At 41.5% G+C, this 18,687-nt stretch overlaps 1 protein-coding gene across 5 annotated transcripts in view; it reads right to left on the bottom strand.

Moving 5' to 3' along the window:
• LOC112263397 (rhotekin) overlaps window positions 1–18,687 on the bottom strand; it is a 139,738-nt gene that overhangs the window by 45,645 nt on the left and 75,406 nt on the right. Inside the window, exon 1 of one of the 5 annotated variants that reach the window (XM_042330697.1) lies at window positions 18,413–18,533. The exons of the other annotated variants lie outside the window; for them this stretch is intronic. Within the exon in view, the coding sequence (XP_042186631.1) occupies window positions 18,413–18,445 (33 nt within the window). The 5' untranslated portion in view covers window positions 18,446–18,533. Of the gene's footprint in view, window positions 1–18,412; window positions 18,534–18,687 lie in introns of those variants that run through there. 5 annotated transcript variants of the gene reach the window in all.

Genomic DNA, 18,687 nt, shown 5'->3' with positions numbered 1-18,687 from the left:
GATGTGGAAGAACTTGATTGGCCTGCACAGAGCCCTGACCGCAACCCATCGAACACCTTCGGGATGAATTGGAACCCCAACTGCGAGTGCCTGACCTTAATACTCATGGCTTAAAAACTTTTTGGGGGATAGGGGGCAGCATTCAGGAATATTGGATGAAAAGCATGTCCAAAGTAAACTGCCTGCTGTTCAGGCCCAGAAACTAGGGTATGCATATAATTGATAGATTTGGATACAAAACACTCTAAAGTTTCCAAAACTGTTAAAATAATGTCTGAGTATAACAAAAATGATGTGGCAGGTGAAAACCTGAGGAAAATCCATCCAGGAAATGCTATTATTTTGAAATGGCTGTTTTTCCATTGAAAGCCTATCCAATATACAAAGACTTATGACCCAGTTCACGATCCCTATGGCTTCCACTACATGTGGCCAGTCTTTAGGCATTGTTTCAGGCTTTTACTCTGAAAAATGAGGGAGAAACACCACTTTCAATGAGATGACAGTGGAAATTTCCAGACATGAGTCCTGCGTGTGACTGGGAGCGCGCCATTCTTGTTTTTCCTTTTCTATTGACGAAGCTATTGTCCGGTTGAAATATGATCGATTATTTATGACAAAAACAACCTGAGGATTGATTAAAAACATTGTTTGACATGTTTCTACAAACCTTTATGGTACTTCTTTGATTTTTTTGTCTGCCTGCTGTGACCGCGCTTTGTTCCAATGGATTACTGAACAAAACGCACCAACAAAATGGAGGTTTTTGGATATAAAGAGGGGCTTTATCGAACAAAACAAACATGTATTGTGTAACATGGAGTCTTGGGAGTGCAACCATATGAAGATCAAAGGTAAGTGATACATTTTATCGCTATTTCTGACTTTTGTTACTCCTATTTGGCTGGTTACTGTTTGTAATGATGTCTGCTGGGTGCTGTTCTCAGATAATCGCACGGTTTGCTTTCGCTGTAAAGCCTTTTTTAAATCTGACACAGCGGTTGGATTAACAGGAAGTTTATCTTTAAGCTGATGTATAACGCTTTTATGTTTATTATGAGAATTTCTGTTTTGTTGAGTTCCACGCTCTGCAATTTCACCTGATGTTGTTTGAGACAGTGGATTACTGAACAAAACACGCTAACGAAATGGAGGTTTTTGGATATAAAAAGAGGGACATTATCGAACAAAACAAACATTTATTGGGTAACTGGTAGTCCTGTGAGTGCAACCATATGAAGATCAAAAGGTAAGTGATTCATTTTAAATCGCCATTTCTGACTTTTGTTACTCCTCTACTTGGCTGGTTACTGTTTGTAATGTTTTGTGTGCTGAGCGCTGTCCTCAGATAATCGCATGGTATGCTTTTGCCATAAAGTCTTTTTGAAATCTGACATGGCGGCTGGATTAACAACAAGATAAGCTTTATTTTGATGTATTGCACTTGTGATTTTATGAAAGTTAAATATTTATAGTAAATTACTTTGAATTTGGCGCTCTGCAATTTCACTGGATGCTAGCGTCCCACTGATCCGAAAGAAGTTCATGGAAGCAAGTCACAGCAGCAATGTCCCAACATCTAGTGGAAAGCCTTCCCAGAAGAGTGGAACCTGTTATAGTAGCAAAGGGGGGGACCAACTCCATATTAATGTCCATGATTTTGGAATGAGATGTCAGACAATACTTTTGGTCATGTAGTGTATGCTGCTGTTACTGTGTTTATTATCTATCCTGATTGCCTAGCCACTTTTACCCCTACCTACATATACATATTATCTCAACTACCTCGTACCCCTGCACATTGACTCGGTAGCGGTCCTCCTTGTATATAGCCTTATTATTGTTATCTATTGTGTTACTATTTTCTATTTTTATTCTCAAATTCTCATACTTTTTAACTTTGCATAGTTGGGAAAGGGCTCGTAAGTAAGCCTTTCACTGTGAAGTCTACACCTGTTGTATTCGGTGCATGTGACAAATATAATGTTATTTGATTTGACTACTACATGCTATTTAATTGTCAGCCTTTGTTGCCATTAATGCTAGTTAATGCAAGTTTGACCACCAGAGGGGATCTTTGAGAAGCATTTTACTTTTTGTAACTTTGGCTATACTAGAGAATTTAAAACCTTTTTTTGAAAGAACGGGATTGATTTTAAATTTAGCTTAATTAATTTGATTAATATTACGGTGTTTCTATTACAAGTAAAATGAAAAACAAAACCGTTAGTAAAAAACATGACACTGTACAATGTGACCTTTTCCCCACCTAATTGTCGGCTAACCAATACCAAAATAAAATCTCATTGATTTACCAAAACCAGTCGCCATACTCGTCTCAGAGCAGCGCGAAACGGTGCTGAAATAGTTGACCACACCCTGGTAGGGTATTGCTTCAAATCCTATTATAAACAACTGGATGACAGCGGGCCAGAACATCATAAGTATACAATATTAGTGCAATTCAATTTGCCTACACTACAAATTTAACATGTTTAACACATATTAGTACATAATAAATTCAGTGACAATCAGATCATTTTTATCTGATTACGCTCATAAAATCACTCTTTTCAATTATTATTTTTGTCCATTTCTCTGTGCGTTGATTGATGGGGGAAAAACAGGTATACGTAGCCTACTGTAGGCTACACTGCTTTTTTAAACATCAACATTGGTTCAGAACAATTTGCTTGATAGCAAGATAAAATGTCACTCTTAAAAAGTATCAAGGAGGAAGGTGGATAATGAAAATCGAAGTTTCAGAGAAGACTGTACAGAGAGATATGCGTTCCTCTCAATCTTTTCCCAATGCCAAGCCAGTGTGTCTTATTTGCAATGAAAATGTCGCTGTTGCCGAATAATTCAAATCTCAGACTAATTATGAATCTAAGCACAGAACATTCAGTGGCCTTCCCGCCCCATATAGAGGCCCGACGCAGAAACATTGAATCGTTAACTGCAAGCTGCACACACAGCTTGTTTTGCGGACATATTCTGTAACTTAAACGGGTTAAATCTGCAGTTACAAGGAAGAGGGAAACAGTTGTGGACTTGTCATCGGGAAGACTACCGCACTTCAGCACACTGAAGAAACGACGGGCAGAGGGACCAGGCCGCAGCATCGTCACAGAGGTGATGGAAGATTTCGTCAAACAGCTAAGGGACAACTTATCCACCAGATTTGAAGACCACAGCATTTAAATATATTTTTCATTTAACCTTTATTTAACTAGGCAAGTCAGTTAAGAACAAATTCTTATTTACAATGACGGCCTACCCAGGATGACGCTGGGCCAATTGTGAGCCGCCCTATGGGACTCCCGATCACGGTCGAATGTGATACAGCCTGGATTCAATCCAGAGACTGTAGTGATGCCTCTTGCAATGAGATGACGTGCCTTAGACCACTGCGCCACTCAGGAGCAATGACCAATATATATTGTCCTGCTAATAGCCCAGCCCAGCCTGTTTGCAGAATTCACAACCTGCTACGCTTGTGAAAAACAAAAAATGCCTCCAGCTGTGCATCACCACTGTAAATAAAAACAAAGAATATCTAAGGGCTTTTATAATATTATAATGCAGGTTAATAATAATAATAATTTTTCCACCTTCCACTTGTTAAAAGGTTCCAATTGATACTTTTTTTGATCAATTAGTATATTTCAGTTTAACCACAATATTTGTTGTATTACTTGTTCTATATTTTCTGGTGGATTAAACTGAAATTGCAACCAACTTTCTATGGCTTGTTTAAAAAAAAAAGAAGATATTTGAGATGATTTTGTTTTTACAGTGCCTTGCGAAAGTATTCGGCCCCTTGAACTTTGCGACCTTTTGCCACATTTCAGGCTTCAAACATCAAGATATAAAACTGTATTTTTTTGTGAAGAATCAACAACAAGTGGGACACAATCATGAAGTGGAACGACATTTATTGGATATTTCAAACATTTTTAACAAATCAAAAACTGAAAAATTGGGCGTGCAAAATTATTCATCCCCTTTACTTTCCAGCAAACTCTCTCCAGAAGTTCAGTGAGGATCTCTGAATGATCCAATGTTGACCTAAATGACTAATGATGATAAATACAATCCACCTGTGTGTAATCAAGTCTCCTTATAAATGCACCTGCACTGTGATAGTCTCAGAGGTCCGTTAAAAGTGCAGAGAGCATCATGAAGAACAAGGAACACACCAGGCAGGTCCGAGATACTGTTGTGAAGAAGTTTAAAGCCGGATTTGGATACAAAAAGATTTCCCAAGCTTTAAACATCCCAAGGAGCACTGTGCAAGCGATAATATTGAAATGGAAGGAGTATCAGACCACTGCAAATCTACCAAGACCTGGCCGTCCCTCTAAACTTTCAGCTCATACAAGGAGAAGACTGATCAGAGATGCAGCCAAGAGGCCCATGATCACTCTGGATGAACTGCAGAGATCTACAGCTGAGGTGGGAGACTCTGTCCATAGGACAACCATCAGTCGTATATTGCACAAATCTGGCCTTTATGGAAGAGTGGCAAGAAGAAAGCAATTTCTTAAAGATATCCATAAAAAGTGTCATTTAAAGTTTGCCACAAGCCACCTGGGAAACACACCAAACATGTGGAAGAAGGTGCTCTGGTCAGATGAAACCAAAATTGAACTTTTTGGCAACAATGCAAAACGTTATGTTTGGCGTAAAAGCAACACAGCTCATCACCCTGACCACACCATCCCCACTGTCAAACATGGTGGTGGCAGCATCATGGTTTGGGCCTGCTTTTCTTCAGCAGGGACAGGGAAGATGGTTAAAATTGATGGGAAGATGGATGGAGCCAAATACAGGACCATTCTGGAAGAAAACCTGATGGAGTCTGCAAAAGACCTGAGACTGGGACGGAGATTTGTCTTCCAACAAGACAATGATCCAAAACATAAAGCAAAATCTACAATGGAATGGTTCAAAAATAAACATATCCAGGTGTTAGAATGGCCAAGTCAAAGTCCAGACCTGAATCCAATCGAGAATCTGTGGAAAGAACTGAAAACTGCTGTTCACAAATGCTCTCCATCCAACCTCACTGAGCTCAAGCTGTTTTGCAAGGAGGAATGGGAAAAAATTTCAGTCTCTCGATGTGCAAAACTGATAGAGACATACCCCAAGCGACTTACAGCTGTAATCGCAGCAAAAGGTGGCGCTACAAAGTATTAACTTAAGGGGGCTGAATAATTTTGCACGCCCAATTTTTCAGTTTTTGATTTGTTAAAAAAAGTTTGAAATATCCAATAAATGTCGTTCCACTTCATGATTGTGTCCCACTTGTTGTTGATTCTTCAAAAAAAAAAAATACAGTTTTATATCTTTATGTTTGAAGCCTGAAATGTGGCAAAAGGTCGCAAAGTTCAAGGGGCCGAATACTTTCGCAAGGCACTGTAAATACCCGAAAGTGGGTGATTGGGTAGCACCATAGAAAGAAGCTGGCTTGATGAAAACCATGTCCATTTTGTCTGTTCTCTTTGGTTGCAATGTCATTTTAAATTTAGATAAACAGCTTTCTTTTTAAATTGTAACTGTGTCTAGGGTGGAGTTTTGGGTGGCGTGAGGAGTACTGGAAAGGTGTGACTTTCGGGTTACAATAGGCCATAAGTATACAGCAGATTGCCGATTGTCCTCACTTTGATTATGCTGTAACAACAACAACGTAGCACCATGACCAGGATCTCTACTCATTTCAGTGAGCAGATTAGGGCTTTCAGGAGGAATGGAAAATCTACTGGAGACATTTCAAGAAATACTGGGAGACTTGGGGATTTTGGTCACGGACAGTGCTATTCGCAAACACCATCATCAGATGCCTGTGTTACGCCGAACGCAAAAGACAGGGGAAATTAACAGGTACAGGTACAGTAAAGTAGGCCTAATAATGCCAAAAATAATGTTTAAATAAATTGACTGCTGGTCTTTACTGAATGCTGCACATTTTTACACTGTATTCCATTTCCAGCAAGACTATTCAAGAGACCGACTCACTAAAGGATGAAGAGCACTCGGCAAAGGCCATCTGTAATCTGCTGGCATCACAGCACAACATCCACATCACAGTCAGAAGACAGTTGAAGAAACTGGCGTGGACTTATGGAAAGGCTCAGTAAGACATGTGATTTTTTTCAGAGCATTAACCATGTGTGTGTTCTTGTTTTGTACGGTTCTGTAGTTTCGACCCAATGATTCGTCTTACTAACAAAGAACTTTGCGTCCTGCAGGCCCAGGCATGGATCAAAGCTGGCGAGACATTCAATGACGCCATCTTCACAGATGAATCAACAGTGGCCCTTGAGCAATTTGCTTAAAATTGCTACAGAAAAAAAGGAAGAAGATCAAGCATCCCCTTAAACTCCATGTGTGGGGGGCAATTTCTCACCAGGTACCAGGCCCATATTTGATTTTTAAAATGGTAGGTTTAGCTATTTACAGAGCAAAAGCTACATAAAATATTGTAGCCTACACCTCACGGACTGCTATGTGTTGAACAATAATTCAATGTCTCCTTTTTCAGGTATCATGGCTCGGGATTTCTTTGAGGAAGAAATCATCAAGAGATATGCTGGACCTTATTGTCAGAGGGGTGTTTTTTTCGAGTTAGGATTATAGCAATATTTCGTTATGTTCAGGCCTATTTACATGTATATTTCTAGTGTTGTACCTAATGTTGGCTGTTAGGCTAAATTTATTTGATTCTTCTCCAAATGTAGACAATGAACCAAAACACCACTGCCGCCCGGGTTTGCATTGCAAATGAGGGCATAAACTGGGTCAAGATGCCAGAAGAGTAAGAAGACCTTTATGTAGTAAAATAAAAGACAACACCTGCGGTAGGCAAATCAAATCGAATTTTAGTCACATGGGCCAAATACAACAGGTAGACCTTACAGTGAAATGCTTACTTACAAGCCCCTAACCAACAATGCAGTTTAAAAAACATGAATAAGATAAAGAAATAAAAGTAACAAGTAGTTAAAGAGCAGAAGTAAAATAACAATAGCGAGAAATTATACAGGGGGTACCAGTGCAGAGTCAATGTGCGGGGGTCACCGGTTAGTCAAGGTAATATGTACATGTAGGTAGAATTATTAAAGTGATTATGCATAGATAATAACAGAGAGTAACAGTGATGTAAAGAAGGGGAGGGGGGGCAATGCAAATAGTCTGGGTAGCCATTTGATTAGATGTTCAGGAGTCTTATGGCTTGGGGGTAGAAGCTGTTTAAAAGCCTCTTGGACCTAGACTTGGCACTCCGGTACAGCTTGCATTCTATGACTAGGGTGGCTGGCGTCTGACCATTTAGGGCCTTCCTCTGACACCACCCTGGTATAGAGTTCCTGGATGGCAGGAAGCTTGGCCCCAGTGATGTACTGGGCCGTTCGCACTACCCTCTGTAGTGCCTGCGGTCGGAGGCCGAGCAGTTGCCATACCAGGCATTGATGCAACAAGTCAGGATACTCTCGATGGTGCAGCTGTAGAACCTTTTGAGGATCTGAGGACCCATGCCAAATATTTTCAGTGGGATGTGGGAGAATAGGTTATGTAGTGCCCTCTTCACGACCGTCTTGGTGTGCTTGGACCATGTTAGTGTGTTGGTGATGTGGACACCAGGGAACTTGAAGCTCTCGACATGCTCCACTACAGTCCTGTCGATGAGAATGGGGGCGTGCTCAGTCCTCCTTTTCCTGTACTCCACAATCATCTCCTTAGTATTGATCACGTTGAGGGAGAGGTTGTTGTCCTGGCACCACACAGCCTATAGGGAGGAGGTCAGAGACCTGGCCGTCTCGTCGTTGTCAGTGATCAGGCCTACCACTGTTGTGTCATCGTCAAACTTAATGACGGTGTTGGAGTCATACCTGGCCATGCAGTCATGAGTGAACAGGGAGTACAGGAGGGGACTGAGCACACAACCCTGAGGGGCCCGTGTTGAGGATCAGCATGGCAGATGTGTTGTTACCTACCCATACCACATGGGGGCAGCCCATCAGGCAGCCCGTCAAGTCCAGGATCCAGTTGCAGAGGGAGGTGTTTAGTTGCAGGGTCCTTAGCTTATTGATGAACTTTGAGGGCACTATGGTGTTGAACGCTGAGCTGAAGTCAATGAATAGCATTCTCACATACAGTGGGGAGAACAAGTATTTGATAACATGCAAAATCGGCAGTGTATCCTACTTACAAAGCACGTAGAGGTCTGTAATATTTATCATAGGTACAGTTCAACTGTGAAACTAATCTAATCTAAAACAAAAATCCAGAAAATCACATTGTATGATTTAAGTAATTAATTTGCATTTTATTACATGACATAAGTATTTGATCACCTACCAAGCAGTAAGAATTCCAGCTCTCACAGACCTGTTAGTTCTTCTTTAAGAAGCCCTCCTGTTCTCCACTCATTACCTGTATTAACTGCACCTGTTTGAACTCGTTACCTGTATAAAATACACCTGTCCACACACTCAATCAAACAGACTGCAACCTCTCCACAATGGCCAAGACCCGAGAGCTGTGTCAGGACACCAGGGTTAAAATTGTAGACCTGCACAAGGCTGGGATGGGCTACAGGACAATAGGCAAACAGCTTGGTGAGAAGGCAAAAACTGTTGGCGCAATTATTAGAAAATGGAAGAAGTTCAAGATGACGGCCAATCACCCTCGGTCTGGGGATCCATGCAAGATCTCACCTCATGGCGCATCAATGATCATGAGGAAGGTGAGGGATCAGCCCAGAACAACACGGCAGGACCTGGTCAATGACCTGAAGAGAGCTGGGACCACAGTCTCAAAGAGACCATTAGTAACACACTACGCCGTCATGGATTAAAATCCTGCAGCGCACGCAAGGTCCCCCTGCTCAAGCCAGCGCATGTCCAGGCCCATCTGAAGATGGCCAATGACCATCTGGATCCAGTGGAGGAATGGGAGGAGGTCATGTGGTCTGATGAGACAAAAATATATTTTTTTGGTCTAAACTCCACTCGCCGTGTTTGGAGGAAGAAGAAGGATGAGTACAACCCCAAGAACACCATCCCAAACGTGAAGCATGGAGGTAGAAACATCATTCTTTGGGGATGCTTTTCTGCAAAGGGGACAGGACGACTGCACCGTATTGAGGGGAGGGTGGATGGGGCCAACAACCTCCTTCCCTCAGTAAAAGCATTAAAGATGGGTCGTGGCTGGGTCTTCCAACGACCCGAAACACAGAGCCAGGGCAACTAAGGAGTGGCTCCGTAAGAAGCATCTCAAGGTCCTGGAGTGGCCTAGCCAGTCTCTAGACCTGAACCCAATAGAAAATCTTTGGAGGGAGCTGAAAGTCAGATTTTCCCAGTGACAGCCCTGAAAACTGAAGGATCTGGAGAAGGTCTGTATGGAGGAGTGGGCCAAAATCCCTGCTGCAGTGTGTGCAAACCTGGTCAAGAACTACAGGTAAAGTATGATCTCTGTAAGTACAAACAAAAGGTTTCTGTACCAAATATAAAGTTCTGCTTTTCTGATGTATCAAATACTCATGTCATGCAATAAGATGCAAATTAATTACTTAAAAATCATACAATGTGATTTTCTGTATTTTTGTTTTAGACTCAGTCTCACAGTTGAAGTGTACCTATGATAAAAATGACAGACCTCTACATGCTTTGTATGTAGGAAAACCTGCAAAATCGGCAGTGTATCAAATACTTGTTCTCCCCATTGTAGGTGTTCCTTTTGTCCAGGTGGGAAAGGGCAGTGTGGAGTGAAAGAGAGATTGCATCATCTGTGGATCTGTTAGGGCAGTATGCAAATTGGGTTTCTGGGATAATGGTGTTGATGTGAGCCATGACTAGCCTTTCAAAGCCAATTCATGGCCACAGACATGAGTGCTATGGGTCAGTAGTCATTTAGGAAGGTTACCAGTGTTCTTGGGCACAGGGACTATGGTGGTCTGCTTAAAACATGTTTGTAATACCAACTTGTACAGGGAGAGGTTGAAAAGGTCAGTGAAGACACTTGCCAGTTGGTCAGCGCATGCTCGCAGTACACGTCCTGGTAATTGGTCTGGCCTTGTGAATGTTGACCTGTTTAAAGGTCTTACTCACATTGGCTACAGAGAGCGTGATCACACAGTTGTCCGGAACAGTTGGTGCTCTCATGCATGTCTCAGTGTTCTTTGCCTCGAAGCGAGCTTAGAAGTAGTTTAGCTCATCTGGTAGGCTCAAGTCACTGGGCAGCTCTCGGCTGTGCTTCCCTTTGTAGTCTAATGGTTTGCAAGCCTCGTCACATCCCACGAGCATCGGAGCCCGTGTAATATGATTCGATCTAAGTCCTGCATTGATACTTTGCCTGTTTGATGGTTCATCGGAGGGCAAAGCGGGATTTCTTAAAAGCTTCCAGGAGTCCTGCTTCTTGAAAGCAGCAGCTCCAGCCTTTAGCTCAATGTGGATGTTGCCTGTAATCCATGGATTCTGGTATGTACGTACGGTCTCTGTGTGGACGACATCATTGATGCACTTATTGATGAAGCCAATGACTGATGTGGTGTACTCCAATGCCATAGGAAGAATCCCGGAACATATTCCAGTCTGTGCTAGCAAAACAGTTCTATAGCTTAGCATCTGCTTCATCAGTTTTATTGACTGAGTCACTGGTGCTTCCTGCTTTCATTTTTATGGTCAGATTTGCCAAATGGAGGGAGAGGGAGAGCTTTGTACACATCTCGGTGTGTGAAGTAAAGGTGGTCTAGACAAAAAAAAACTGAAAACTTGGAAAGTGCATAACTATTCACCCCCCGATCTTTTGCAGCAATTACAGCTGCCAGTATCTTGGGGTGTCTCTATAAGCTTGGCACATCTAGCCACTGGGATTTTTGCCCATTCTTCAATGCAAAACTGCTCCAGCTCCTTCAAGTTGGATGGGTTCCGCTGGTGTACAGCAGTATTTTAGTCATACCACAGATTCTCAATTGGACTGAGGTCTGGGCTTTGACTAGGCCATTCCAAGACATGTACATGTTTCCCGTTAAACCACTCGAGTGTTGCTTTAGCAGTATGCTTAGGGGCATTGTCCTGCTGGAAGGTGAACCTCCGTCCCAGTCTCAAATGTCTGGAAGACTAACGGGTTTCCCCCCAAGAATTTCCCTGTATTTAGCGCCATCCATCATTCCTTCAATTCTGACCAGTTTCCCAGTCCCTGCCGATGAAAGACATCCCCACAGCATGATGCTGCCACCACCATGCTTCACTGCGGGGATAGGGTGTTCTCAGGGTGATGAGAGGTGTTGGGTTTGCACCAGACATAGCATTTTCCTTGATGGCCAAAAAGCTCCATTTTAGTCTCATCTGACCAGAGTACCTTCTTCCATATGTTTGGGGAGTCTCCCATATGCCTCTTGGCGAACACCAAACGTGTTTGCTTATTTTTTTTCTTGAAGCAATGGCTTTTTTTCTGGACACTCTTCCGTAAAGCCCAGCTCTGTGGAGTGTACGTACGGCTTAAAGTGGTCCTATGGACAGATACTCCAATCTCCGCTGTGGAGCTTTGCAGCTCCTTCAGGGTAATCTTTGGTCTCTTTGTTGCCTCTGATTAATGCCCTCCTTGCCTGGTCCGTGAGTTTTGGTGAGAGGCCCTCTCTTGGCAGGTTTTTTGTGGTGCCAAATTCTTTCCATTTATTAATAATAGATTTAATGGTGCGCCTCTGGACGTTCAAAAATTTGGATATTGTTATATAAGAGAGCTCCTTGATATTCATGGTGCCGCTTGCTTGGTGGTGCCCCTTGCTTAGTGGTGTTGCAGACTCTGGGGCCTTTCAGAACTGGTGTATATATACTGAGATCATGTGACACTTAAAGTCCACCTGTGTGCAATCTAACTAATTATGTGACTTGAAGGTAATTGGTTGCACCAGATCTTATTTAGCGGCTTCATAGCAATGGGGGTGAATACATATACACGCACCGATTTTCCGTTTTTTTTTTTTTTTAATATTTTTTTTTTTTTCACTTCACCATTTTGGACTATTGGTGTGTCCATTACATGAAATCCAAATAAAAATCCATTTAAATTGCAGGTTGAAATGCAACAAAATAGGAAAAAACACCAAGGAGGATGAATACTTTTGCAAGTCACTAACACTTTAGAGTACTTAAGTATTGAATACATTGCAAACTGGGGGATTTTCACACCTACAGGCTATGACGAGTCTATTATCCTGCTAATAGGAAACATTGTTTGCATGATGGGCTACACCTGCTACAGTACTCTTGTGAAAATCAAGTGTTTGAAAACCTGTTTTCAAAATGCCTCCAGCTGTCCATTAGTACTGTAAATAAAAAACACAGCATCTACCTTTCCAATTACTTTTAGAGTTTGGGATTTACAGATGTGCACTGTGAGAATATCTAAAAAATAATAATAGCTTTGTAATTAAGGATGCATTATGAAAGGAAAGTGACATGCACGGAAAACGGTGGAAATATCTTTCCTTTTAGAGACTATAATACTGTACATGGCATCCAGGTCCCAGTCATTTTAGTTTCTCTTAGAATAAAAACCTCAGTGTAACAACAGTTTTAGTAAGTAATATGCTTACAGTCCAGTTACAGCTTGTTCTGATCATGTAGAAACAAAAAAAGTGTTTTTTGGGGGTGTGCATGCAGGACAGAGGAATAACAATTCTTACACTATTGATCATGAGGAACGAAAAATGGCCTGTCAATACATAGACCACGTGCCATCAAAAATCTCTTCACAACTATTTTGCAATCTATATGGCTCTCCGCCTTGGGACCCAAAAGCATAATCAGTGATCTAACTCCCACTTACGGTGGTCTGAAGCAAGGAAGCAGTGACACAGGGTACCGTACTAAACCACAAATTACATCTGAAGTCCCGCAGCATAATCTCAAAACTTCTGATCAGTTCTATGTGCACTATTTCTATGCTTTCCGTTCTTAAGTTTCGTTTTTGCGTCTTTAAAAAAAAAAAATACACCAGCATCAAAACAGCTGAAAATACATTTTTTGGTTATGTTACGGAAAAATATTTCACGGTACAACGATTCTCTACATTATACTTGATTGTTATGTCAAACTATTAGAATTTAAGCAACCAGTAAATGGCTGAGTGATTTCTGCATAGCGCACCTTTAAAAAGAAGATGCAGAACAAACTCTAGGATGAAAAATACCCGAGTGTTGGGGCATGTACAGCAGACTAACACTAGTTAACGCTACTTCCAGTAACAAAAAAAGAAAACATGTAAGAAATATATAACTGTATCCATCACTGATAAAAGGTCAACATTCACATAAGGAGGAGACCAAGTGGTAAGCGTACACTTTTTTAATAAAGAAAGAACACTGAACAAACTAACAAAACAAACCGTGAAGCAAATATGAGTAGTGCAGACAGGCAACTAAACATAGAATAAGAACCCACAAATACCCTATGGAAATGGCTACCTAAATATGGTCCCCAATCAGAGACAATGATAAACAGCTGCCGCTGATTGGGAACCAATTCAGGCCACCATAGACATACATATCCCTAGACTTACAAAACCCTTAGATATACAAAAAACCCTAGACAAGACTAAACTAACATACCCACCCTAGTCACACCTTGACCTAACCAAAATAAGAAAGGTAAACAGAGATAACTAAGGTCAAGGCGTGACAAGTGTTTTAGGTCAAATATTGCCAAAGTATATAGTTGCAAAATGAGCTCCAAGTCTCTATTACTCTGTGTCACTTCAGAGCACTCAGGAACCTCTCTAGTTACTAATGGCCCACACTCTTAAGTGTGTGTGTGTGTGTGTGTGTGCGTCTGCACACGTGTGTGTGTGTGTGCACTTGCAAACCAATCAGTCTCCTCTTTTGTCCTCTTTTTTTCTACTCATCTCTCAATTACACATTTCACATCCTTGCAGAAAATACATATGCAAACTTGAAGGCATGCATACAAACACATTTGTATTTCGTCTGTCAGAGTCTGCGTCTCTTTTTGTTTACGTATGTGTGAAGAGAGAGAGAGAGAAAATAAAATAAATTGGGTCATGTGAGTCTCTGTCTTAACCCCTTTTCCACCAACTTTAACCATACATCCAACTTTTTCACACCTTTATATCTGAAAGGTATTGCTGGTATCAAAGTCAAAACTTTTATTGCTGCCAAATGTCCTAGTAATAATTTCAGTAAAGTTCTGCCAAGGGCTGTAGTGGTCATGACATTTTCTCAGCCGGTTATTGTCATGCAAAAGGGTGCCGGTCTCATGGTAATCTACAGTTAATTAACAAACACATTTAGCATCTCTAGGTCTCAATGCATACAAACCGCATACAAGCTGCTGATGTGTGCCGTTCGAACATCTAAATTTAAAATCAAATAAATAAATGTAATACACGCCATCACAATAAATCCATTGTACAGTAGCACTCATGTTTGGACACAGCTACTCATTCAAGGTTTTTCTTTACGTTTCCTATTTTCTACATTGTAGAATAATAGTGAAGACATCAAAACTATTAAATAACACATCAAATCATGTAGTAACCAACAAAAAAAGTGTTAAACAAATCAAAATATATTTGAGATTGTTCAAAGTAGCCACCCTTTGACTTGACGACATCTTTGCACACTCTTTGCATTCTCTCAACCAACTTCATGAGGTAGTCACCTAGAATACATTTCAATTAACAGGTGTGCCTTGTTAAGTTAATTTGTGGAATTTCTTTCCTCCTTAATGCGTTTGAGCCAATCAGTTGCGTTGTGACAAGGTAGGGGTGGTAATACAGAAGATAGCCCTATTTGGTAAAATAACAAGTCCATATTATGGTAAGCACAGGTCAAATAAGCAAAGAGACACGACAGTCCTTTTTTACTTTAAGACATGAAGTTTCTTCAAGTGCAGTTGCAAAAACCATCAAGCGCTATGAGGAAACTGGCTCTCATGAGGACCATCACAGGAAAGGAAGACCCAGAGTTACCTGTGCTGCAGAGGACAAGTTCATTAGAGTTACCAGCCTCAGAAATTGCAGCCCAAATAAATGCTTCACAAAATTAAAGTAACAGACATCTCAACATAAACTGTTCAGAGGAGACTGCATGAATCAGGCCTTCATGATCAAATTGCTGCAAAGAACCACTACTAAAAAGACACCAATAAGAGACTTGATTGGGCCTAGAAACACGAGCAATAGACATTAGACCAGTTGAAATCTGTCCTTTAGTCCAAATTGGAGATTTTTGGTTCTAACCACAGTGTTAGAATGATGCAGAGTAGGTGAACTGATGATCTCCGCATGTGTTTTTCCCACAGTGAAGCATGGAAAAGGAGGTGTGATGGTGTGGAGTGCTTTGCTGGTGACACTGTCAGCGATTTATTTAGAATTCAAGGCACACTTAACCAGCATGACTACCACAGCATTCTGCAGCGAAACGCCATCCCATCTGGTTTGTGCCCATCTGGTTTGTGCTAAGTGGGTCTATCATTTGTTTTCAAGAGGACAATGACCCAACACACCGCCAGGCTGTATAAGGGCTATTTGACCAAGAAGACGATTGATGGAGTGCTGCATCAGATGACCTGGCCTCCACAATAACCCGACCTAAACTCAATTGAGATGGTTTGGGATGAGTTGGACCGCAGAATGAAGGAAAAGCAGCCAACAAGTGCTCAGCATATGTGGGAACTCCTTCAAGACTGCAGGGAAGGCATTCCAGGTGAAGCTGGTTGAGAGAATGCCAAGAGTGTGAAAGCTGCAATTAAAGGCAGGTGGATACTTTCAAGAATCTCAAATATAAAACATTTTTATTTGTTTAACACTTTTTTGGTTACTACATGATTCCATGTGTTATTTCATAGTTGATGTCTTCACTATTATTCTTCTATATAGAAAATAGTAAAAGTAAAGAAAAACCCTTGAATGAGTAGGTGTGTCCAAACTTTGACGGGTACTGTATATATATTTATTTGTATTTTATTCTGTAATATTCTGTTATATTCTTACTATAAAATATAGGCTGTGTGTTGACTGATCAGGTAGGTGTGTCGTCTGTTTAATGAACAAAATAAATTGATTTAATTTGGATGGCGCAGACATGGCTGCACAGACCAGTAACATAGGCCTAATTAAACTCAAAATATGCTAGTCTATTTTTTTGAAAATACATTTTATTAGTCTTGTGTTTCTCATGACCTGCCTTATGCCCACCCACATCTGCAAACCACTACAACCACTTGTGACCGACATGCGCACTGGAGGTCTAAAAGGCCTATGCAGGCAAAAATTAGGTAATGTCCTACTGCCGCCTGTTGTAACAGTAGATGACCGCTGGCTCGGATGCCTAACAGAATGTGTGTGGCCATGGCTGATTCACATTCTCCGCATTGGAGCAGGCGGCGAGGCTGGCTTGGAGGGTCCCTCTGGGTCGCACCGATATGTGCGCACACACACACACACACACACAGCCCCACTCTCTTACTTGAATAACTCCTATGTACTCTGTAAAAGTGTATCTCCCTCTTAAAGTGTATGAGCATATATGTATGGTCAGTACTGTGTGTGTGTGTGAAGAACAGCCTGTGATAATATTAGTATTGATTCAGTGTGGCCAGGCTTTTAATATCAGGGAGACATAGTGCTGAAGGCGTGCACTATTAAACCTCTCCAGATTCCTATCATATCTCTGAACCTTAATAGACCCAGTGTGCTTGCTGGGTCAGGGACACCAATGACGACTTTGGTATGATGTTCGTGTGTGTGCTGACCTAATTCAGTCTACACCAGAGTGTGTGTGTGTGTGTGTGTGTGTGTGTGTGTGTGTGTGTGTGTGTGTGTGTGTGTGTGTGCGTGCGCGCATGTTCTCACCACTACTCAAAAACAACAGTAACACAGGAGTAACTTCATTAACACACATACAATCTAATGGCAGGAGAAAGGAAAGCAGCTTTCAAAACAGACACAGATCTGTGTAACACAACTCATGTCTGCTAGCAGAGATGCATGCCAACACTGCATTACCTGTCTGTCTACAGTATACCACTGGCTGATGGAGTCATTATCTACATACACATCAATCTATCCCCCTGCAGGTTCTCACACATCCATCACACTGCCTGTATGGCACTCTGCAGCCCAGGAAAAAACAACCAGAATGATTGTCCCCTTCTACAAGATAGTGCTTTCCGTCCTAAGGAAGATGTGCCATGGGAGTCAGGGATGCATCTCAGGGAACAGTGCTATTTTCTGTGAGAGATAATCGCCTCCCTCTCTCAAGAACAGGAAATGGAGATGTAGAGAGATTGCTAGAATGACAAGATGAAAAGAGCAGACTCGCTGTCGCAGTCTCTGTGTATCAGAACACAAGTGACCTTTCCATATTAAAAGTACAAGACATCCCGGACACACACAAGTATGGTCGCACGCACACACATGCAAGCGTACACAAAGAAATGTGCTTATGTCACACACACACACACACACTGCAGGAATGAGTCTGTCATTGAGGAAAAGGTGCAATCCCAAAATGATCTGTAATAGGGTATTTGGCTAATCAGGCATCAGATGTGTTTCAGCAACCCTAGACAGTTGTATGCTGCTGTAGCTCTCCAGTGATGCTGGCATGTGCCTGGAGCCCAGACAACCTAGCAGATCATCGGACACCACAAGTTAACATTGAGATATGACTAGACAGGTCCAAAATACAGATGACCATGTCCTTTATCACAGTGTGGTCAATGAGAAATAGTGAGAGATTCTGCCACAGCTACAAGCCTTTGCCTTTTCCGGAAGCTCAAGGCATCTAGAGAAGCTCTCCACAGTCCGGAAATACATTGATGACAAATGTAGTTTAAAAAAAAAGCATAGTAGCTGCATTGTTCCACTTGAAAGAATGTCAGACAATGTCCCACTGAACATCAGAGTATCCCAATTACAACCCATATACCCTGTGACCCAACCACATGAGAGCTATGCCACAGCCAAACACTCTCTGTGTGTGTGTGTATATATCATTCATAGAAAATGATCTACCTCTGCTATTAATGTCACCTCCAAGAACAATCGCCAATGGGGCATGGTGGTGCATGTTCTGAATGCGTCTCCATGCCTTATGAGAGACGCACGTTCTAGTCGCAATGGGGTTTCTCCATAAAAATACTTAATGAGCTTTCACTGCTTTACAATGAGCTACAACAATTGTACTTGCCACTTGTATTTATGTAATGACGGACTGTTGTCATTGATTTTATGGCAGAAGGACAGACAATGGCGTAGCCTCTTGTCAATTATTCTAAATCAAAGCATTGCAACATTTCCTCTAGAAACACCTATGAAATTATAACCATATAATGGTTATTATGTTGCCTAACTACTTAGGTTAACATAAAGCCACTACACTTACCCGTAGATTCTTTGAGTTATTCACGCTGGCCATGGTAGTTCAAAGACGAAGACTCTCCTAATATCCAAACAAGCAACACACTTATGCAATACCAGGTTACAAGCAAAGTCCCAAACAGCTCGCACACCCAGAACTCTGATTCCTCAGGAGATAATAAATCAATCCGTTTTTTTGTTTGTTGAAAAACTGTAGTAGCCTAGGCTACAACCTGTTTTTGTATTATTGTCGTCCGTTCCCAAAAAACGGATACTCCTGGCTTGCGCAGGACCAGCGGA

Source organism: Oncorhynchus tshawytscha, linkage group LG12 (genome assembly GCF_018296145.1).
Source record: "Oncorhynchus tshawytscha isolate Ot180627B linkage group LG12, Otsh_v2.0, whole genome shotgun sequence".
NCBI classification, from domain to species: Eukaryota; Metazoa; Chordata; class Actinopteri; order Salmoniformes; family Salmonidae; genus Oncorhynchus; species Oncorhynchus tshawytscha.
This window is presented reverse-complemented; position numbering and strand designations above follow the sequence as displayed.